This window comes from Pogona vitticeps, chromosome 2 (genome assembly GCF_051106095.1).
Source record: "Pogona vitticeps strain Pit_001003342236 chromosome 2, PviZW2.1, whole genome shotgun sequence".
Lineage (NCBI taxonomy): Eukaryota > Metazoa > Chordata > Lepidosauria > Squamata > Agamidae > Pogona > Pogona vitticeps.
The window spans coordinates 15,381,339-15,400,635 of record NC_135784.1 but is presented as its reverse complement, the minus strand read 5'-3'; the positions used below and the strand labels follow the sequence as shown (position 1 = coordinate 15,400,635).

General features: G+C 45.9%; 1 protein-coding gene across 1 annotated transcript in view; it reads right to left on the bottom strand.

Moving 5' to 3' along the window:
* The window catches only part of LOC110070269 (uncharacterized), a 32,424-nt gene extending 13,580 nt beyond the window's left edge, over positions 1-18,844 (bottom strand). Inside the window, exons 1-8 of the mRNA XM_078386792.1 lie at positions 18,674-18,844; positions 16,904-17,488; positions 16,606-16,726; positions 16,063-16,145; positions 15,655-15,805; positions 11,184-12,193; positions 6,154-6,271; positions 650-1,674 (exon numbers count right to left, since the gene is read on the bottom strand). Of these exons, the coding sequence (XP_078242918.1) occupies positions 650-1,674; positions 6,154-6,271; positions 11,184-12,193; positions 15,655-15,805; positions 16,063-16,145; positions 16,606-16,726; positions 16,904-17,356 (2,961 nt within the window). The 5' untranslated portion in view covers positions 17,357-17,488; positions 18,674-18,844. The remainder of the gene's footprint in view (positions 1-649; positions 1,675-6,153; positions 6,272-11,183; positions 12,194-15,654; positions 15,806-16,062; positions 16,146-16,605; positions 16,727-16,903; positions 17,489-18,673) is intronic.
* Between the last annotated feature and the right edge of the window lie 453 nt (positions 18,845-19,297).

The following is a 19,297-nucleotide window of genomic DNA, read 5'->3' as shown; positions in this document are numbered from 1 at the left end:
ATAGCGATGTTTCCCTATGCAAGGCACCACTGTATACTTCTTCTGTTAATGCAGCCTAAAATAGCCTTTGCCTTTTTTGTAGCCACGTCACACAGCTGGCTCATATTCAGCTTGTGATCTACAACCATTCCAAGTTCCTTCTCGCTTGCAGTATTGCTGAGCCAGGTATCCCCCACCTTGTAACTGTATGTTTGGTTTATTTTTCCCTAGGTGCAGTACCTTACATTTATTAGTCCGGTGCTCAAGCCAATCTAGGACATTTTGAAATTTATTTCCGTGAGTCTGCAAATTGCACTGAGTTAACCGGTCTACTCTTAGTTGGTCCTAGAGGAGACTGACCGAGATAACATGTAACCTCAAGGTTCTTGAGGCACAGCTGTGCCTTAAGAATCGGGGAAAGGATCAGCAGCACGCCTGGAACAGCACCAAGCTGAAGCCACTCGGTTCTTCCTAAAAATACTCTAAGGAGTCCAAGAGAGAGACAAAAAAAATCTATTTTTAAAAAACCAACTGTAATTTTACACTAGAGGCAATCCATGGAGAAGACAGAGTAGATCTCCTTGTGCGTGTCTGGCTCTGCCCCGGCATGAACCTGATGTCTCTTGAGATGCCCTCATGAAAGAAACATCCTCTCATGATACAGACATTATATCACGGATATGGTTATATGGTGGTTCATTCGATGCAACGTGAGGATTCTCTTCTCAGTAAAACACTGCCCGCACTCTGGGCACCTGTATGGTTTCATCCCTCCGTGAACAATTTGGTGCCTGTTGAGGTTTTGCCTCTGATTGAAGCTCCTTCCGCACTCCAGGCATATGAACGGCTTCTCTCCAGTATGAACCAAGAGGTGGGAGCGGAGGGTCCCTTTCTGACCAAAGGCCTTCCCACATTCCAGGCATTTATAGCGTTTCTCCTTGGTGTGATTCGTTAGATGCGTGGTGAGGCTTTTCTCCTCGAGGAAGCTTTTCCCACACTCGGCGCATTTATGGGGCTTCTCCACGACGTGCATGACGTGGTGCCGCTTGAGGTAGGACCTCTGACTGAAGGTCTTCCCACATTCCACACATTTGTACGGTTTCTCTCCTGTGTGACTCCTCCGATGAGCGATAAGGACCGAGTTGTAACGAAACTCTTTCCCACAGTCCTTGCACTTGTAAGGTTTCAAGCCCGTGTGAAGCAGTTTGTGGGCCGTAAAACTCGATTTCCGGCTGAAGCTCTTCCCACATTCGTGGCACTCAAAGGGTCGGTCTAGAGCTTGGTGCATATGATGTTCAATAAGGTCCCTCTTCTCCATAAAGCCTTTCCCACACTCTTGGCATTTATACGGTCTCTCCCCTGTGTGGATCATTTGGTGCCTCTTCAGATGTGAGCTCTGATTAAAGGTCTTTTCACACTCCAGGCATTTATACGGTTTCTTTCCCGTATGAATGGTTTGGTGGGCCACAAAGTTCCGCTTCTCGATAAAGGCTCTTCCACACTCCAGGCATTTATATGGTTTCTCCCCCGTGTGAATGCGCTTGTGTCTGTTGAGGTGCGATCGCTGATTAAAGCTCTTGCCACACTCCTGGCATTTATAGCATTTCTCCTCAGCATCATTCATTTCATCCGTATCGGAGGCTGATCTCTCACTGATGGTCTTTCCATTCCTCAGGCGTTTAAATGACTTCTCTCCTAAACAAGTAAGTAACTATTATTGTGGGTGACTTCAGCAAGAAGAAAAAGGAGACGAGGATCTTTTCATGTATTAACAAGGATTGGGCAACATGTATCCAATCCAGCACTAGGGATGGGATTCTTCAACTTTCTTGAACTACATATGCCATAATTCTCCATTCTGGGGTCTACCTCACTTACAAGCTCCTTACAAATACCTCAGTGTGGCTCACCTGGGAGAAAGGCCTAAATTGGAAGGCTTTGATGCTTAACTGCCTAGCTCCACTCAAACTTCCTCTTCCTGCCCCAGTGCTGGCTGGGAATTTTCTTTCTAAGAACAAAGATTGGACAGGGCTTGAACTAGCTAAGCCTCAAAGCCTTCTAATCTAGGTCTTTCCCCCGGTATATCACAATGAGGAGATTCTAAGATGCCTGAAAGAGTGGGTCGAACTCTCACAGTGGAGAATTATGGTATGTGTAGTCCTGAAAATCGCATCCCTAGATAGCATGGCCAATAATGAGAGATTTATGGCTTCTGCTGTTCAAAACCATCTGGAGCTCTACAATTTACCCACTAGAACCTCTGTGCATTAAGAGTTTGGATTGTTCTGCTGAAAGTGGAAATCGGTTCTCTTTATTCATTTTAAACTGCCCCATATCTAAAGTTCTTTGGGTATATACAGTGGTGCCCTGCATAGCGACGATAATCCGTGCAGCCAAAATCATCGCTATACGGATTCGTCGCTATGCGAAATAAAAAAGCCCATAGGAATGCATTAAAACCTGTTTCATGCGTTCCTATGGGCAAAAAAATTACCTTTATGCGAAAATCCTCCATACGGCCGCCATTTTTGCTGCCTGGTAAGCAAGGAATGAGCGTGAAAACACAGTGTTCGGCCATTTTTTTACCCGGCAGCCATTTTGGAACCGCCAATCAGCTGTTGGGAAAACATCGTTATGCGAAAATCGGTAAGCAAAACAGCTTACTGATCATCACAAAGCGATATTTTCCCATTAGAAACATCGTTATGCGATTGCAAAAACGACCACAAAAAAATCATCGCTATGCAGATTTGTCGTTAAGCGAGGCACCACTGTACAAAGCATGGCAGGTATTAAATACAAACCCTGGGAAAATGGGTAGGAACAGTGCCAATCATGACTACCAGGAAAAATAAAAACAAATTTGCACATAAGAAAAATGAGCTAGGAATTTATACCAGCTCGTAAGCAGAAGAGAGTGCACAAGGAAACTGGGTAAGGCCGCATCTTGGGGCTAACTGGTTGGCTGAGCTGCCTATATGTTTGTTTTGTCTGTTTTTAGCTCTTTGATGGCCACCATGTGCTAGGAGCTGTCTGCTTCGAGCACATGGTGTTGGGGAAGAGGCTGCAGCAGAGAAAGTGGGTGCTGAAAAGCAATGAGTCACTGGCCTACTTAGGAGAGAGCAGTACCTGTCAGGGCCTCAGCTGCACTCAAGAGTCGTGGCAAGCTTATGAGCAACCTGGGTGAACTGGGCAAGTCAACTAGGACATTTTACACAGACAGGGGAGGTCTGCAGTGCCATGCTCCTCCTGCATAGGGCGAGAAACATGGGCAGGAGAATGGCTGCTGCAGTGCCTTGCAATGTCTGCCCCATGCTCATTGTCTTGCCTAGAGAAGCCGAGATCTTACGCATGTGTAACTGGGTTGTTGTCCCAGAAAAGAAGACCTGAGACCTGTTGATCCAGGAGGAGGAGGAGCAAGCATTTTGGAGAATGTCACACAGAAGAGGAAGGTTGTATGGAAGGATGATATATCCTTGGAGCTATACAACTGGCATTAGATCATCTTAAGTGGATGGTGAATTTGAGCCACTGGAAAAGGTGGAGTGTTTTTAAGTCCTTCTGTTGTACAATGATTCTGAGCTATGGCTCTTTACTAGGCCACTACTTTTCAAGCCTGAAACTATGTCCCAAGAAGAAGGCTGTTTCCCTCTTGTGAAACTCTGAGATGTGGCAGAGCCACTGAGCAGTTATCTCTTCTTTCTGATACGGTGGCTTCTTTGCCCTCCCAGCAAGAGCAGCTCCTGGCAAAACATGGATTGCTTTGACCTCACAGGCCTGGGGTGACAGGAATCACCCTGGTCAGGGGAGCTTTTAAACTGAATCCTGTCAGAGAAAGAGAGATAATATTCCAAAGGACAGGCAGACACCAAATATTGTGGACAAGGACTTCAGCAATGCACCAGAAACTAAGAGAATGGAACAAGGGTCCCGTTAACAGATGGAAAGAGACAGCTGGAACAATGGTTCTAGTTGCAACCATTTTGTTGGCTTCCCAAGGAATATGGGAAGCCAATGAAATGAGCTTGAACTCTTAACACAGGAAGGCAATAGTGATTTCATAGGAAATAACAAAACGTGGTGGGATGAGACATTACTCGAATGTTCTGAAGTGCTAAAAGGAAAAAAATCACACAGGAAGGGCAGAGGAGTACCTTTGTGTGTAAAGGACACGTCACTTGTGATTAGACGGACTACTTAAGATGTTAAGGCTGGTAAGAAGAACATCTGGGTTTAAAAAAAAACAAAGGAGAGGGAAACAACATTGGCATTGCTGTGGGAGTCTACCATTGATTTTCACTCCATGCTGAACACTTAGATGATGCCCTCCCAGTTCATTTTACCACCTATTCAGAGAGGAATGATCTACAGTAGCTGTAAAAGGATAGTTATCTTAATATGGATTTGTTCAAAATTCAGCCCTGTAAAATTTAGGGCCCAACAACATTCTCACTTGCCTTATTTTGTCTTCCAGGAGAAATAAGGAAGAAATTACAAGAGAGTCAGATCTAAAAGAGCCAACCCTCTTGTAATTTCTTCCTTATCTTCTAGATCTGACCCTCACGAACAAGGAAGAACCATTCAACTGGATATAGTAACAATTCTGGGTGGAAGTTACCACATCCTCTCAAGATTTGTTGATATGAGGAAAGAAAAACCTAAGACTAATATAATACGTACTCTGGACTTCAGCAGAGCTGATTTTAGTAAGTGTAAGAAGAAGGCATGGTGAGAACTATTCAGAGAGAAGGGAAGTTTGCAGTGAATGAGAATTTCCCAAAGACAAGATCTGAAGTGAAGGCATGAATCATCACAAACCATGACAGGAAAAAAAGTGGGAAGCACCTAATAAAGATGGCTGCATAAGGAGTTTTCAGATGAACTGATATTTAAAACAAGCACACATACAGTGGTGCCTCGCATTACGACATTAATTCGTTCCAGCGAAATCGCTGTAGAACGGAAACGCCGTAAAGCGAAAATTAAAAAGCCATTGAAATGCATTAAAACCTGGTTAATGCGTTCCAGTCGGCGAAGAACTCACCGTCCAGCGAAGATCCTCCATAGGGGCAGCCATTTTCGGGTGCCTGTGCAGCGAAAAATGGCTCCTAAACACAGCAGGGAGCCATTTTGAGCACCCGGCGGCCATTTTGAAAACCCGACGATCAGCTGTTTTGATCGTCAGGAAGCGAAAATCGGTTCCCAAAACAGGGAACTGATCATTGTGCAGTGAAATTCCCCCATTCAAAATGTCATTTTGCGATTGCATTTGCGATCGCAAAAACCTCATCGTAATGCAGATTCGTCATTAAACGGAGCACCCGTCTTGCGAGGCACCACTGTATATAGGAAATGGGAAGGGAAAGTCATCAAGGAAAGGTACTAACAAATTGACGATTCTTGTTTGTGTCTTCATACATATATGTGTTAATGGTCAACAGACAGGAGGAAGAGTTCCTCAGTACCTCTCCGAGAACCTCCATGTCCAGGGGCAGGTAACCTGCAAAAACCAATTCCTCAAAAGTAGCAATAAGAAAGGACTAATCTTCTGAAAACCTGCTGGGGCATTTCCTAGAGACATTGTGGCTAAACCCTGGTACAGGTGGCCTTCTCATGTGGCACAAAAACAGCCCCTTTTGTTCTTCCTCAGTAAACATATGAGCAACATTCTCCCAAAGCAACAGTCACATAGCCATCAACATCCAGATTTGATCCTCTCTTGTGCGTTTAATAAAATTGTCGGCTGAGAGATTGGGCTTCTCTGGAAAAGACAATAACGCTGGGAAAGGTGGAAGACAACAGGAAAACCAAATACAAGATGGGCTGACTCCCTAAAGGAAGCCACAGGCTTTAATTTGCAGGGCTGTTGAGGACAGGGCATCTGGAGATCGCTCATTCATCAGGTCACCATAAGTCAAGGGCGACTTGACATGACATCACCGAATGACAACAAAAGTAGAGATTCCTGCCTCTTCTTTAAAAATAAATGTTTAAAAGGGCCCAGAAATCAACAATAAAGATTCAGGGCTCTGAACTACAGAAAGCTGGCAATCCATTTCTACCACTTATAACCTGATATTGTGATGCAAGGGAGAATCCTTTGCCGCTTTGGGTCCCTTGTTGAGAGAAATGTGGCATATAAATAAAACTAATAATAATAATAATATTCCTTACCGACGGAGGCCAATATGTCATTATTCTCCTCCATGACTTCTGCATTCAAGGTCCTTCTGTCGGGAGCCAGCAGGGCCAAGCTCTCCTCCGTAAAATTGCACAGCCACTTCCTAAAGGATTATCTGAAAGAAGAAAACATCATGTGCTCACAAATAAGTAACAGTAGTTCCATTTCTAAACAGGATCTAAAAGAAAAACGAAGAGGTGACAGTGAAGGATTTTAATTAAGAAAAACAAAACCAAACCCAGAGAGGGACCAACAAGGAAGGTAATAAGATTTCTGTTTTCAGATCAAAAGAGATTTGCAATTGACGGGAGATAATTCCAGAGCCAAAGCGATAACAAACTTGGACACCTTAAAAAGCAGAGACATCACCTTGCCAACAAAACTCCACACAGTCAATGCTATGGTTTTTCTAGTGGCGATGTATGGAAGCAAGAGCTGGACCACAAAGAAAGCTGACCGCTGAAGAATTGATGGTTTTGAATTGTGGTGCTGGAGAAGACACTTGAGAGTCCCCTGGACTGCAAGGAGAACAAACCTATCCGTTCTGAAGGAAATCAACCCTGAGTGCTCACTGGAAGGACAGATCCTGAAGCTGAGGTTCCAGTACTTTGGCCATCTCATGAGAAGAGAAGACTCCTTGGAAAAGACCCTGATGTTGGGAAAGTGTGAAGGCAAGAGGAGAAGGGGACAACAGAGGATGAGATGGTTGGATAGTGTCATCGAAGCTACCAACATGGATTTGACCAAACTCCGGGAGGCAGTGGAAGATAGGAGGGCCTGGCGTGCTCTGGTCCATGAGGTCACGAAGAGTCGGACATGACTTAACAACTAAACAACAATAATTCCACAGCCATCTCTTTCCAGCGATTCCTCATGTCTCCAGTCCAGTTACTCAGAAGGGAAAAGATAAGCAATCCATTCCATGTTTGATTTATCCTTCTGATGATGGGGGGAAATGTCAGGAAGAGTCAATGTAGGCACTCTCTCAAGGACAGACAAGCGGGGAAGGAGGAGGGAAGGAGCAATAGCATGCCAAAAAAGAAAGAAAATAAAAAAAGAAAGTGGGGGGAGAAGGAAAGTGAGTCTCCGGCAAAGATCTTTTCCAGTCCTGGAAGCTGGCTTCACCTTACTGGAAGCTAGTTATAAAACTAACTAATTAACAAAACAAATACTATATAAGTACAACTGCCGCTGGATTGACCACAGACAGATGTTGATTAGAAAAGCAAATGAATCACTCCTGTTAGATTTGCAAGCAGGGGAACCTGTTAAAATGCAGAGCAATGGACTGAGACGTGCTAGGTGGGAAGAGAGTGGACAGCAGTGTCATGTAGTGGCCAAAGAACTGGAGGCGGCCTTGGGAAATCCAAGTTCAAGTCTCCACTGAGCCACGGCACAGCCTGGACCAGAATCTCTTTGTCAGCCTCACGTCCTTCAAGGGATTATTAGGTTCATGTCCGGGAGCAAGCAAATCGTGAAGGAAGAAGGAGTGAAGGGTGTCACCTCTGAAGCCCCAGAAAGGCCTTTCTATGGGGCAACGGATTTGCTCCCTGAAGGAGGCAGATGAGGTGGGATTTCCCTCAACAACTCTGAATACTGTATCTCTGAGCTATGACTACACCAGAGCTCCTGAGGGCCTCCAAGCATTCCTGGGCTCCCATAAGCCCCACTCGGGGGGGGGGGGGGGGGCTGAAGCACAGGGATGATGGGCTATGTAGTCCTCCCAAAAGTCTAGTTCTTCAGCCCTGCTCAACGGGGGACCTTTTAGGTGGCCTTTCAACGCAGAAGGTTCAGGCCCAGGCTGGGCTTTGAGTTTTTCCACCTCTTCGTAGCTCTGGGGCGGCGGCGGGGTGTGTGTGTCCCCGGGCAGTCCAAGGCACAAGAGGGGCCTTGGGAGAGGCGAAGACTCACCAAGTTCCCCTTTCTCCCCCTCCCTTACTTTGGGTGGGAAGCCAAAGGCTGTTCTCTCTCTCTATCCCCCCCCATAAGGAGGAGGGCTGAGCGGAGGCTCCGTGTCGGCCTCCGGACCCCCCCCCTTCCCGACCACCCCCGCTTCCCTCCTCCCGGGCACCCACCTCCAGCTTCTCCCTAAAGAGCAGCCGCACATGACAGGAAGGAGAGAAACCTCCGCTCCGGAAGGCCCGCCCCCTTACAAAAAAATGTCCTCTCTAGGAAACTCACTCCGCCCGCTCCTCTCTTCCTCCCCCACCCACCCCCCCACCCGCCTCCGACGCCATGTTTTGCATTTGACCACAACTCCCAGAATGCTCCAGGCAGCAAAGCCGGTGGCCTTCAGCCCTCGGGGAAGCTGGGAACTGTAGTCCAAAGCCCTGTAGAGCTCTACTTTTAAAAGCAAATACAGTACTGTATGCTTAGAACTTAACCCACTGATATATTTTAAGAGTCCAGTGGCTTTGGACATCTTTCCCCCTCATATCTCATGTTGTTTTATTCATTGCTGCCCCTTTTTGGTTTCTTATACTAGGAAGGCAGCAAATACATTTTATTTCTTTACTTATTTCTTTAAAATACTTCTATGCTGCCTTTCTCCTAAGGCTCCAGGGTGGCTGGCTGGTTTCTTTTACAGGAATTCTTTAAATGATCGATTAAAAGTGTCACCTGCTCCTGTACTTGCATTAAAAGCTCAAGTAAAACAACCGAATAAAATAATCTCTTAAAACCAAAATCCTCTTGGTCAATTGGTCATTTAAAGATAAAGGAATTCAGGGGTAATGCTTTTCCTTTACTAAGGTAATATTCCAAAGCGGGGCTGGCTTGTTATTTCAAAATGGGAGGTTTTCTGGGGAGGGGGGAAGGTAAGAAATTTATGGAAAATGTTTTGGGAAGCAGATTCCAGATCTGCTTTACGGCTTGGCAGAAATACGGGCTCAGCCAAATAAGGTCCTACTGGATTTCTTTTTTCTTATTACTTAGCTTCACAGCCTGTTCTCCAAGATCCTTCCAGGCACAATCAGGAGTCAAAGCTGTGTGAAAAACAAAATGTTTATTTAAAAGAACAGTTCCCCACACAAATCAGATCAGGGGTGATCAGAAGCCTGGTTCAACTTTCACACCAAAACACTTGAGAGCACTTGAGAGTAACCATCCATCCCAAAAATCATGTACCAAACCAAAGACATTCTGAGATTCCTTAAGAGCTATTGTTTTAATCAATCTCCCCTACATTTAGCCAAACGATTCTAAAAACAGACAAAATATGAGCTGTCTTAGCTCACCTGTTCCTGGAAGAGGCCCCTTCCCACCTGCAGTTAGTTGCTTTTTCTGTTTACGTCGGAGGTTAGCTCAAACTTTCGGCAAGTCCTGCCTGTGACCCTAGAAAATACTCAGAAGTGGTTTCCCTTTCCCTTCTTCTGGGGATATTTCTGGATATTTCTTGCCCAAGGCCACCAAGAGGCTGTCTCTTCTTCCAGGAGGCACAATGGGGGGATTGAACTCCCAGAGCTATCCAGCCTTGTTTTTTTCCTTTTCTTTTCTGACCATTATCTGGGTTGCAGCCATTCCCATCACCACCCCATTCTTGTTTTGGGTCCCCCTTTTGTATTCTGATCTGACCCACACCATTCTCAGGGCACTATCTGTCACTGATAATTCCTATCAAGTTTGCAGTTAATATAAGTTTAGCCTTCCCCCCATAGACACAAAATAATTCACCACATGTACCTTAATCCTACCTGTATTCAAGGGTACGCCATATGCTGTCTTTGTTTTGGACTCAAGCTCCCAGAGTTCTCCAAGCAGTTTATTTTATTTTATTTATTTATTGGATTTTTACCCCGCCCCTCTAGACCATGTCTACTCAGTTCCCAGGCAGAATTTAGGAGTTCCTGCCCACACATCCACATGGCCATTTCACTCACCTGGAGCAAGGCCTGCCTTCCAGGCTGTCTTGAGCGTACTTCCTGTACAAAAATAAAACTCCTCCAGTGCTTCTGGTAGTCTTAGATCTATGTGGGAGATGCAGTCTTGTCGCCCATCATGCTCTGTATACACCTCCCACAAAGACCTAGTGCTCTCTGGAAGCACTAGGGCATCTTTCTTTTTTTGTACAAGTAGGCTTAAGACTACTTTTGTACAAGTAGGTCCTTCACTGGAAAGACAGATCCTGAAGCTGAGACTCCAATACTTTGGCCATCTCATGAGAAAAGAAGAAACCCTGGAAAAGATCCTGATGTTGGGAAAGTGTAAAGGCAGGAGGAGAAGGGAACGACAGAGGACGAGATGGCTGGACAGTGTCATCGAAGCGACCAACATAAATTTAACCAAACTCCGGGAGGCAGTGGAAGACGGGAAGACTGGTCCATGGGGTCACGAAGAATCAGACACGGCTAAACAACTAAACAACAACAAGGCCCAAGACAGCCTAGAAGATAGGCCCTGTGCCTAGGTGAGCGAAATAAAATTCTGTGTCTCTCCGACAGTCCTCTTTAGCTGATGCTTTTTATTCACAGACACAGTATCGTACTCCCTTTCTTCTTTCACACATCCCTCACAATTGCTTTAGAAAAAAAGTTAAATAGGAAAATCCTTTAAAGACTCTTCTGTGGATGAAAATGTGTTACGTGCAGTATTGCTTGACATGGTGATGCTAATGGAACAAAGCTCTTCACAGACTCAGGCAGAAGGTTGGTCATCTGTGAGTCTCTACACTGGCGCCATAACTGAACATTTATAAAAACAGCAATGAGTGTTCTATAAAATAATAAGAATAATCTGCATAATTTGCAAATCCAAAAGAAATTTCCATTGGGGACACCTTTGTTACAGGAATCCGAGAAGGCAAAGTTTCACCACCCCATGGCCAGTACCCAGCTGAAATGGCTACATTTCCCTCCAAAATACACCAAGTAGTTCCATAGAGGAAAAAAAACATGTCATTTTTGTGGAATCCACCTTAATTTTACACTAGAGACAGTCCATGAAGAAGCTGAGGTGGCTGTGTGGTCCCCCACCCTCAAAGGTACAGACAATACTTCCTATAGCACATGCCTTTATATAGTTAAACCCCATTGTGATTCCTTTGATGCAACATGAGGATTCTCTTCTCAGTAAAACTTTGCCCACATACTAGGCATTTATATGGTTTCACCCCTCCATGAATAATTTGGTGTCTGTTGAGGTTTTGCCTCTGGTTGAAGCTCCTCCCGCACTCCAGGCATATGAACGGCTTCTCTCCGGTATGAACCAAGAGGTGGGAGCGGAGGGTCCCTTTCTGACCGAAGGCCTTCCCACATTCCAGGCATTTATAGCGTTTCTCCTTGGTGTGATTCGTTAGATGAGTGTTGAGATTTTTCTCCTCAAGAAAGCTTTTCCCACACTGCGGGCATTTATGGGGTTTCTCCATGACATGCATGACGTGGTGTCGCTTGAGGTACGACCTCTGACTGAAGGTCTTCCCACATTCCACACATTTGTACGGTTTCTCTCCTGTGTGACTCCTCCGGTGAGCGATAAGGACCGAGTTGTAACGAAACTCTTTCCCACAGTCCTTGCACTTGTAAGGTTTCAAGCCTGTGTGAAGCAGTTTGTGGGCCGTAAAACTCGATTTCCGGCTGAAGCTCTTCCCACATTCGTGGCACTCAAAGGGTCGGTCTAAAGCTTGGTGCATGTGATGTTCAATAAGGTCCCTCTTCTCCATAAAGCCTTTCCCACACTCTTGGCATTTATATGGTCTCTCCCCTGTGTGAATCATTTGGTGTCTATATAGATGTGATCTCTGATTGAATCTCTTCCCACACTCTGGGCATTTATATGGTTTCTGTCCCGTGTGAATTGTTTGGTGGGCCACGAAGTTTCTTTTCTCAGCGAAGCTTTTTCCACAGTCCGGGCATTTATATGGTTTCTCCCCCGTGTGAATCCGCTTGTGTCTGTTAAGGTGTGATCGTTGACTGAAGCTCTTTCCACACTCCTGGCATTTATATAATTTCTCTCGTGCGGGGATAATTTCATGCACGTTGAAAGTTGAAGTCTCATTTACCGTCTCCGCATTCTCTAGGCCTCCGGATGTGTTCTCCCCTGTTTAAAATGGTTAAATCTTATGCTAGGTAACATAATAAAAGTATGGAAAAAGAAAGAAAAGTAATAACCTTAAAACTGCAGAGCTGGGACCCTATGGATCACTGAGTCCAGCTTGTGTCAAGGAGGCCCAGCCAGGAATCGAACTCTCAACCTCTGGCTCCACAGCCACTGAACATCTTGCTGTGGGTGGGTGGGTACGGAATGTCTGGCCCTGCAGTTGTTATTGTTAGAGCAACTCCATCAGGCTAAGCCTGCTTAGCTGCTGGTGAGGAATGATGGGTTTTGGTGTCTCATATCAGCTAAATGGCCACAAGTTACACATCTCTGCAGTATACAGTGGTGCCTCGCTTAACGGGCGCCCCGTTTAACGATGAAATCGCATACCGACAAACTTTTTGTGATCGCATTGCAATGTTTTAAATGGGGAAAAAAGTGCTTTGCGATGATCGGTAACCTGTTTCGCTTACTGATTATCGCAAAGCGATGATTTCCCCCCAGCTGATTGGCGGTTCCAAAATGGCCACCAGGTTAAAAAAATGGCCGCCCGCCGTGTTTAGGGATGGATTCCTCGCTTACCGAGCAGTGAAAATGGCCGCCATACAGAGGATCTTCGCTTTAAGGTGAGTTTTAAGCCCATAGGAACGCATTGAAGGGGTTTCAATGCATTCCTATGGGCTTTTTTTTTTTGCTGCACCGATTAACGTTGCTATGCGAGGCACCACTGTATTAGCAGTGTCCAGTTCTATTAAGAATGTAAAGTTCTTCCTTGCCTTGCTAACAGCTTTATCTTCCAGAAGGTGGAAGAAACCAGGTGGTCAGTTCTCTTTGATCTGGTCCTCGCGAACAGGGAAGAGCCAGCCAAGTATAAATTAACAGGCAACATTTGCACAATCCCGTCCAACACAGAAGTGCGAATGAGTGACAGAAAGAACAAAGAATTGCTCCACCCCTCACTGTATTAGAACCATCCTGGCCATAGTATACAGCATACCGGTGACGCTCAACTGCTTGGAAGCAATAGCAATAAAAGGTTAATGTCTTTGCAGCCTGTTAGGGGGTATCCCCAAAAGCACATGGCCAGACAGTGGATGGAGTGAGGTTTTTGTCTAATTAATGGGTGAGATGTCAGATGATTGTAGGAGAGCTAATGTTGTCCCTCTCTTCAAAAAGGGCAGAAAGGAGGAACCTGGGAGCTACAGGCCCATCAGTCTGACATCAATCCCAGGCAAAATTCTGGAGCATATCATAAAGCAGTCATTGTCCAAGCATCTTGAAAACAATGCAGTATTAACTAGAAGCCAACACGGATTTGTCAAGAACAAATCCTGCCAAACTAATTTGATCTTGTTTTTTAAAAATCAGGTAACCTCCCTGATAGACAGAGGGAATGCTGTAGATGTAGTATATCTTGGTTTCAGAAAAGCTTTTGAGAGAGTGCCCCATGATATTCTGATTAACAAGCTAACTAGGTGTGGGCTGGATAGAACAACAGTCAGGTGGATACACAGTTGGCTACAGTATCGTACTCAGAGGGTGATGATTAATGAGTCCTTCTCAAATTGGGAGGAGGTAACCCCAAGTGGGGTACCCCAAGGCTCAGTCCTGGGCCCTGTGTTCTTCAACATTTTTATTAATGACCAGGATTGGGGGGTGCAGGGAATGCTAATCAAATTTGTGGATAACACAACGTTGGGTGAAATAGCTAATCCCATGGAAGACAGAAACAAAATTCAAAATGATCTGGTTAGGCTTGAGCACTGGGCTGAAAACAACAGGATGAAACTCAGCAAGGATAAGTGCAAAGCGCTGTATCTGGGGAAAACAAATCAAATGCACAGTTACAAGATATGGGGATTCTCAGCTCTGTAATAGTACAAGCGAGAAGAACCTTGGAATTATCGTAGATCACAAGTTGAATATGAGCCAACAGTGTGATGTGGGTACAAAAAAGGCAAACATTATTTTAGTAAAGATAAAGGTCCCCCTTGACAATTTTTGTCCAGTCGTGTTCGACTCTAGGGGACGGTGCTCATCCCCGTTTCCAAGCCGTAGAGCCAGCGTTTTTGTCGAAAGACAATCTTTCCGTGGTCACATGGCCAGTGCGACTTAGACATGGAACGCTGTTACCTTCCCACCGAGGTGGTCCCTATTTATCTACTTTCATTTGCATGCTTTCGAACCGCTAGGTTGGCAGGAGCTGGGACGAGCGACGGGAGCTCACTCCGTCGCGTGGATTCGATCTTACGACTGCTGGTCTTCTGATCCTGCAGCACAGAGGCTTCTGCGGTTTAGCCCACAGCGCCACCACGTCCCTATTTTAGGCTGCATTAATAGAAGTATAGACTCCAAATCCCACGAGGTACTTATTCCCCTCTATTTGGCACCAGTTAGGCCTCATCTTGAGTTCTGTGTCCAGTTCTGGACACCACACTTCAAGTAGGATGCTAACAAATTGGAACAAGTTCAAAGGAGGCTGATAAGGATGATCAGGAGGCTGGAAACCAAACCTTATGAAGAAAGACTGAAATAATTGGGCATATTTAGCCTTGAGAAAAGAAGACTGAAGGAAAATAGGATGGCACTTTTCAAATACCTGGAAGACAATCATAGAGATGAGGGGCAGGATCTGTTCTTGGTCATCCCAGAGTGCAGGACTCATAATAATGGGCTCAAGTTACAGGAATCCAGATTTCATTTGAATATCAGGAAAAACTTCCTAACTGTTAGAGCAGTACAGCAATGGAATCAATGACCTCAAGAGGTGGGGAGTGCTCCAACACTGGAGGCATTCAAGGAAAATTTAGAAAACTACCTGGCAGATATCCTTTGATTTGTATTCCAGCATTGAGCGGGCGGTTGGACTCAATTATTCTATTATTTCAAGTGCGCACTATGAGGTTGCATATGAGATGCTGGAGAGACACATGCAAATATTGCCCATTTTGTCTGGAGCACCTCACTTTGTCCCAAAGTGAGAAGTCACACAGCCACCAACGTTCAAATCCTGACCCTTTATTATGATAATAAGTGGCTGCTAAGCTAGGTTACCCAGTATGACGTAGTAAAGCAAAGCAAAGCAAAGCGTGCTGCTTATATACCGCCCCATAGTGCTTCAAGCACTCTCTGGGTGGTTTACAAGTTAATTTTGCAGGCTACACATTAGTAATGGACAGAGAGATGAACGAGGACTCTAGAGAACAGGGATCGAATCCTCACTCAGCCATGGAGACCTCCTGGGGGAGTGGAATTTGTAAAATTGCTCCTTAAATTCCTCACTTACTCTGGAAGCCCTATTAGGGTCGCTATAAGCGGGTTTCCAAATTGATGGCACAGAATTAACTATAAATCAAGCGAGGGACCCTTGTGAAGGGGGTCTGGGGAAGCCCCTAAAATGAGCAGGATTCACGGATCTGAATGTCAGGAAGAAGAGCTGACAATTGAAGGGTGTCCCTTCTCACCTGATTTGATGGTGGAGGAGGAATCCTTACGAAGGGACGTCAACAATTCGTAATTCTCCTCCATGACCTGGGTGTGCAAAGTCCTTTGCCCTGGATCCAGCAGGGCCCACTCCTCCTCGGTGAAGTAGACGGCCAGATCAGCAAAGGCTGCCTGAAAGAAGCAAAGACCCGCCCGTTAAGGAACGCTCCAGCCATTTCTACGCAGAACATACTGTAAAAAGGACATTTTCAGAAGTTTTCGTGCCCGGGGGGTGGGGGGGGGAAGAGAGCAGAGAAGGAATTTTTAAAGGAAGATTCACATCTTCAGGCAGGATGTTCCCGAATTAAGGAAAGGAGGCAGGTATTTTTCAGATCAGCGGAGATTTCAAATCAACGAAAGGAAAACCCCGGCCATCTCTCCTCACGCACCCAATCCACTTGTGGAGCTGCGGTTTCCTCTGCGCCACAAAGAGATGAACAATCGTGTGTTGACGACATCCTCGGTCCATCTCCTGCAATGAAGAAAGAAAGGGTGGGGAAGATTCATGAGTGTTTGCTTTACCTTTTTATTCTTCTTCTTCTAAAAGGTGACTCCTGAAGGGGTTCATGACCAAAATCAACAAAACAGGAAACAGGTTGTCTGAGCAGCAGGACCTACAGCGGCATCTACCGACCCCACTCTCCGTTTTCTCTTTTCCCTCTGAGCTTATCACCCAGTCCTAAAAACAGCTGGAAGACACACACCGTTTCTCAGGAACAGTAAACATTTTTGTAATCTCTCTCTGCCACAGTATGAGAGCGGTTTGATCTTGACGGGATCATTGAGAGCCATTAGCTGTACAAAAGACCTGCTCCTTGTTGTTGATATGAATCGATCCAATTGCCTTTATTTTTGGACTCTTTCTGTGGGGGCAAGAGAACCATCGGGCTGCCACAGCGTCCCTTTGCCCTTCCAAATTCTCTGCTCCTTACCAAGCAACACGTCACCTCCATCATCATCCTCCTTGATCTTCTTTGACTGCAGCCTCTCTCTGGCCTCTGATGGCACCTTTGGTGCCTGAAGGAAGGCAGCATCTCTTTCCACTAAGAGGACCTGCCGCAGAAAAAAGCATTGGGAATTATAAAAAAAAAGAGAGTGACAGGGAACTGGGAACTGGTTTGAACTCTTTGGCTGATTGCAATTAAACATTTGAAAAATCAGAGGAGAGTTATAAGATGCCCCTGGGTGTATTCTCGGCCCCTTGGAAGTAACAAGGTGAAACCTGCTCACCTCCCATTCTTTCTGTTTCCTTTCCTCTGCTTGACTCAGGAGGAAGCCTTCGGCCAGGGCCACCGCCTGGGAACTGGTCTCTGGGTCACATTCCCTCATCCAACTGGACATCTCCGGGGGGAGGACGGCCAGGAACTGCTCCAGGATCACCAGGTCCAGGATCTGAAGCTTTGTGTGTTGCTCCGGCTTCAGCCACTGTCGGCACAGATCGTAGAGGCGGCTGCAAGCCTCGCGAGGACCTTTGGCCTCCTGGTAGGAAAAGTTCCGGAAGCGCTGGCACTCTGCATCCGAACCAGTCATCTCTTCCCCCATGGCCTCCACAGCCTTTGATCCCCCAAATCTTCCATTGCTTCCAGTCCAAATTTCCCCCTCGTCATTTCCTGATTCAGGTCTAGATGACTCTTGTTCCTCCATCTTTGTTCTGGGCTCGACGCCAGCACCTTCTTCTTCCATCTTTCTTGTGGGTTCAGAGGCCACCTCCGAGAGTGGTCAAGAAATGCCTCGTGCTTCCTTCGTATTATGCCTTAAAGCAAAGAGTGCCGAATACGGTATGGATATCAAGTCCAGGACACGTAACTAGAAGATCTGGAAAAAGGAGTTCATATTAACACAATTGTTAATGGCCTTTAAAACCTCAAATGACTTGGGACCCACGTTCGCAAAGGTGTTGCCTCCTATACAACCTAATGATTAATTCCTTATGACTGCCAGGAAGTCCCTCGGTCTCTGTCCTACCCACAGCGAAGACTAAGGAAGGGCCAACCTGAGAGACAAGCTAATCTGCGGTGGAGCTCCATTTACTGACCCACACACACAGAGAGATTATTTTTATGTTTACTCTGACAACTCAATCATTCAAAGAGAAACTGGAGATAATTATAGATTTCGTCACGTTTTGAAGACTCATTGTAAAGTGCATTTGAAAAAAACCCTGAGGGATTTGTTCATGGCAATTAACTTTTAAGTCTTGTTATTCTATGCATTTTGTGCTCATTATGTGTCAAAATTCACAGGCTGTTCAGGTCTTGTAAACTTAAGCCCACCACTTCCTTTACGGAGTGTCCTGCTTGGCCTTCATCTTTTTCTGCTGCTGTCCTCTCTCCCCAACATCATCATCTCACCCAAGTCCTCCCTTTCAACTTGGCCCAAACTTTCCTTGACTGGGAAATCTCTCGTGTCACTCCTCTTTAAGGTGGCGCCAGAGTTTTTGATCTTGCTTGCTGTCTGAAGCACCCTGTCCAGTTTCTGCAACAGATCTGTATCATCTTAGAACTGCCGAGCTGGAAGGGACCCTCTGGATCATCCAGTCCAGCCCATGTCAAGGAGGCACAAAAGGGGATTCAAACTCCCAACTTCTGGCTCCGCAGCCAGAGACCTAAACCACTGATCTAGATTTAACACGGGGACTCCTCTGCAGACCATACCCAGGAGAATCTGGGATTTATCAGCTACAAGTGACAGTTCCCTGTGAGTAAAGATAGCAAACACTGCTGGTACCTTTACCTTGCCCATTTCTCTTCGCCTCCCCATCCCATGCTTCCTACAGGTGGGATCTCTCTGCTTTGGACTACAACTCCCAGAACTCCACAGGCAACTACCTATGTTGCCAAAGGAATTCTGGGAGTTGTAGTCCAAAGCAGAAAAAACGTGCACACCTTCAGCCCTCCCCCTTTTCCTCCAGCTTCTGGATGGGCTTAAATGGAGGGCTTCCTTCCCCTTCCACCCTCACCCCCTACAACCCCCCCCAAGGCAAAGGTGGAGGGATCTCACCAAAAGCCCATTCAAAGATGGGCTGATTCCTTAACTGAAGCTGCTCCTCCTTGGAAGCAGGAGATAGGGTCGGATCTGTCTTGCAAAAACTCCCCCCCTTGCTTCCAGCACCCCTAACTTCTCTACAACAAACTTTCGGCCGTGGCAGGAAAGGGAGTTCCCCTTTTGTAATGGAGGACTGCATTTCCCATCAACCCTAGCCAATACAGCCATTTGTGAAGGATGACGGGAGTTGCAGTCCTCTGGAAGCAAAGGCTCCTCCCCTTCCTGTCACGATTGAGGGCATCTCTGATACTTTTCCCCCTCCCTCCCCCAAACTGTCTTCCTCTCTAGGAATATACTTCTATGGCTCCATTTTAACCCTTAAGAGACCAAACAGAAGGGTGTTGGGCCTGAAATCATGTTTTTCCTCAAATTTCTCTGTCGCTTACAGTTGCATGGTTGTGCCATCCCCTTTATTAAATGTATCTGATACGTTGTAATCCTTGATCTGCACCAGGTGCTTTTTCTGCAAAAGCTATGATTTGAACTCGGATCTCCTGAATCCTTGTCTTACACTCTATCTACTACACGGCTCAGGGGTGCATCCTGAGTGTATGATTTCCCAGGTTCCTTACATGCTTT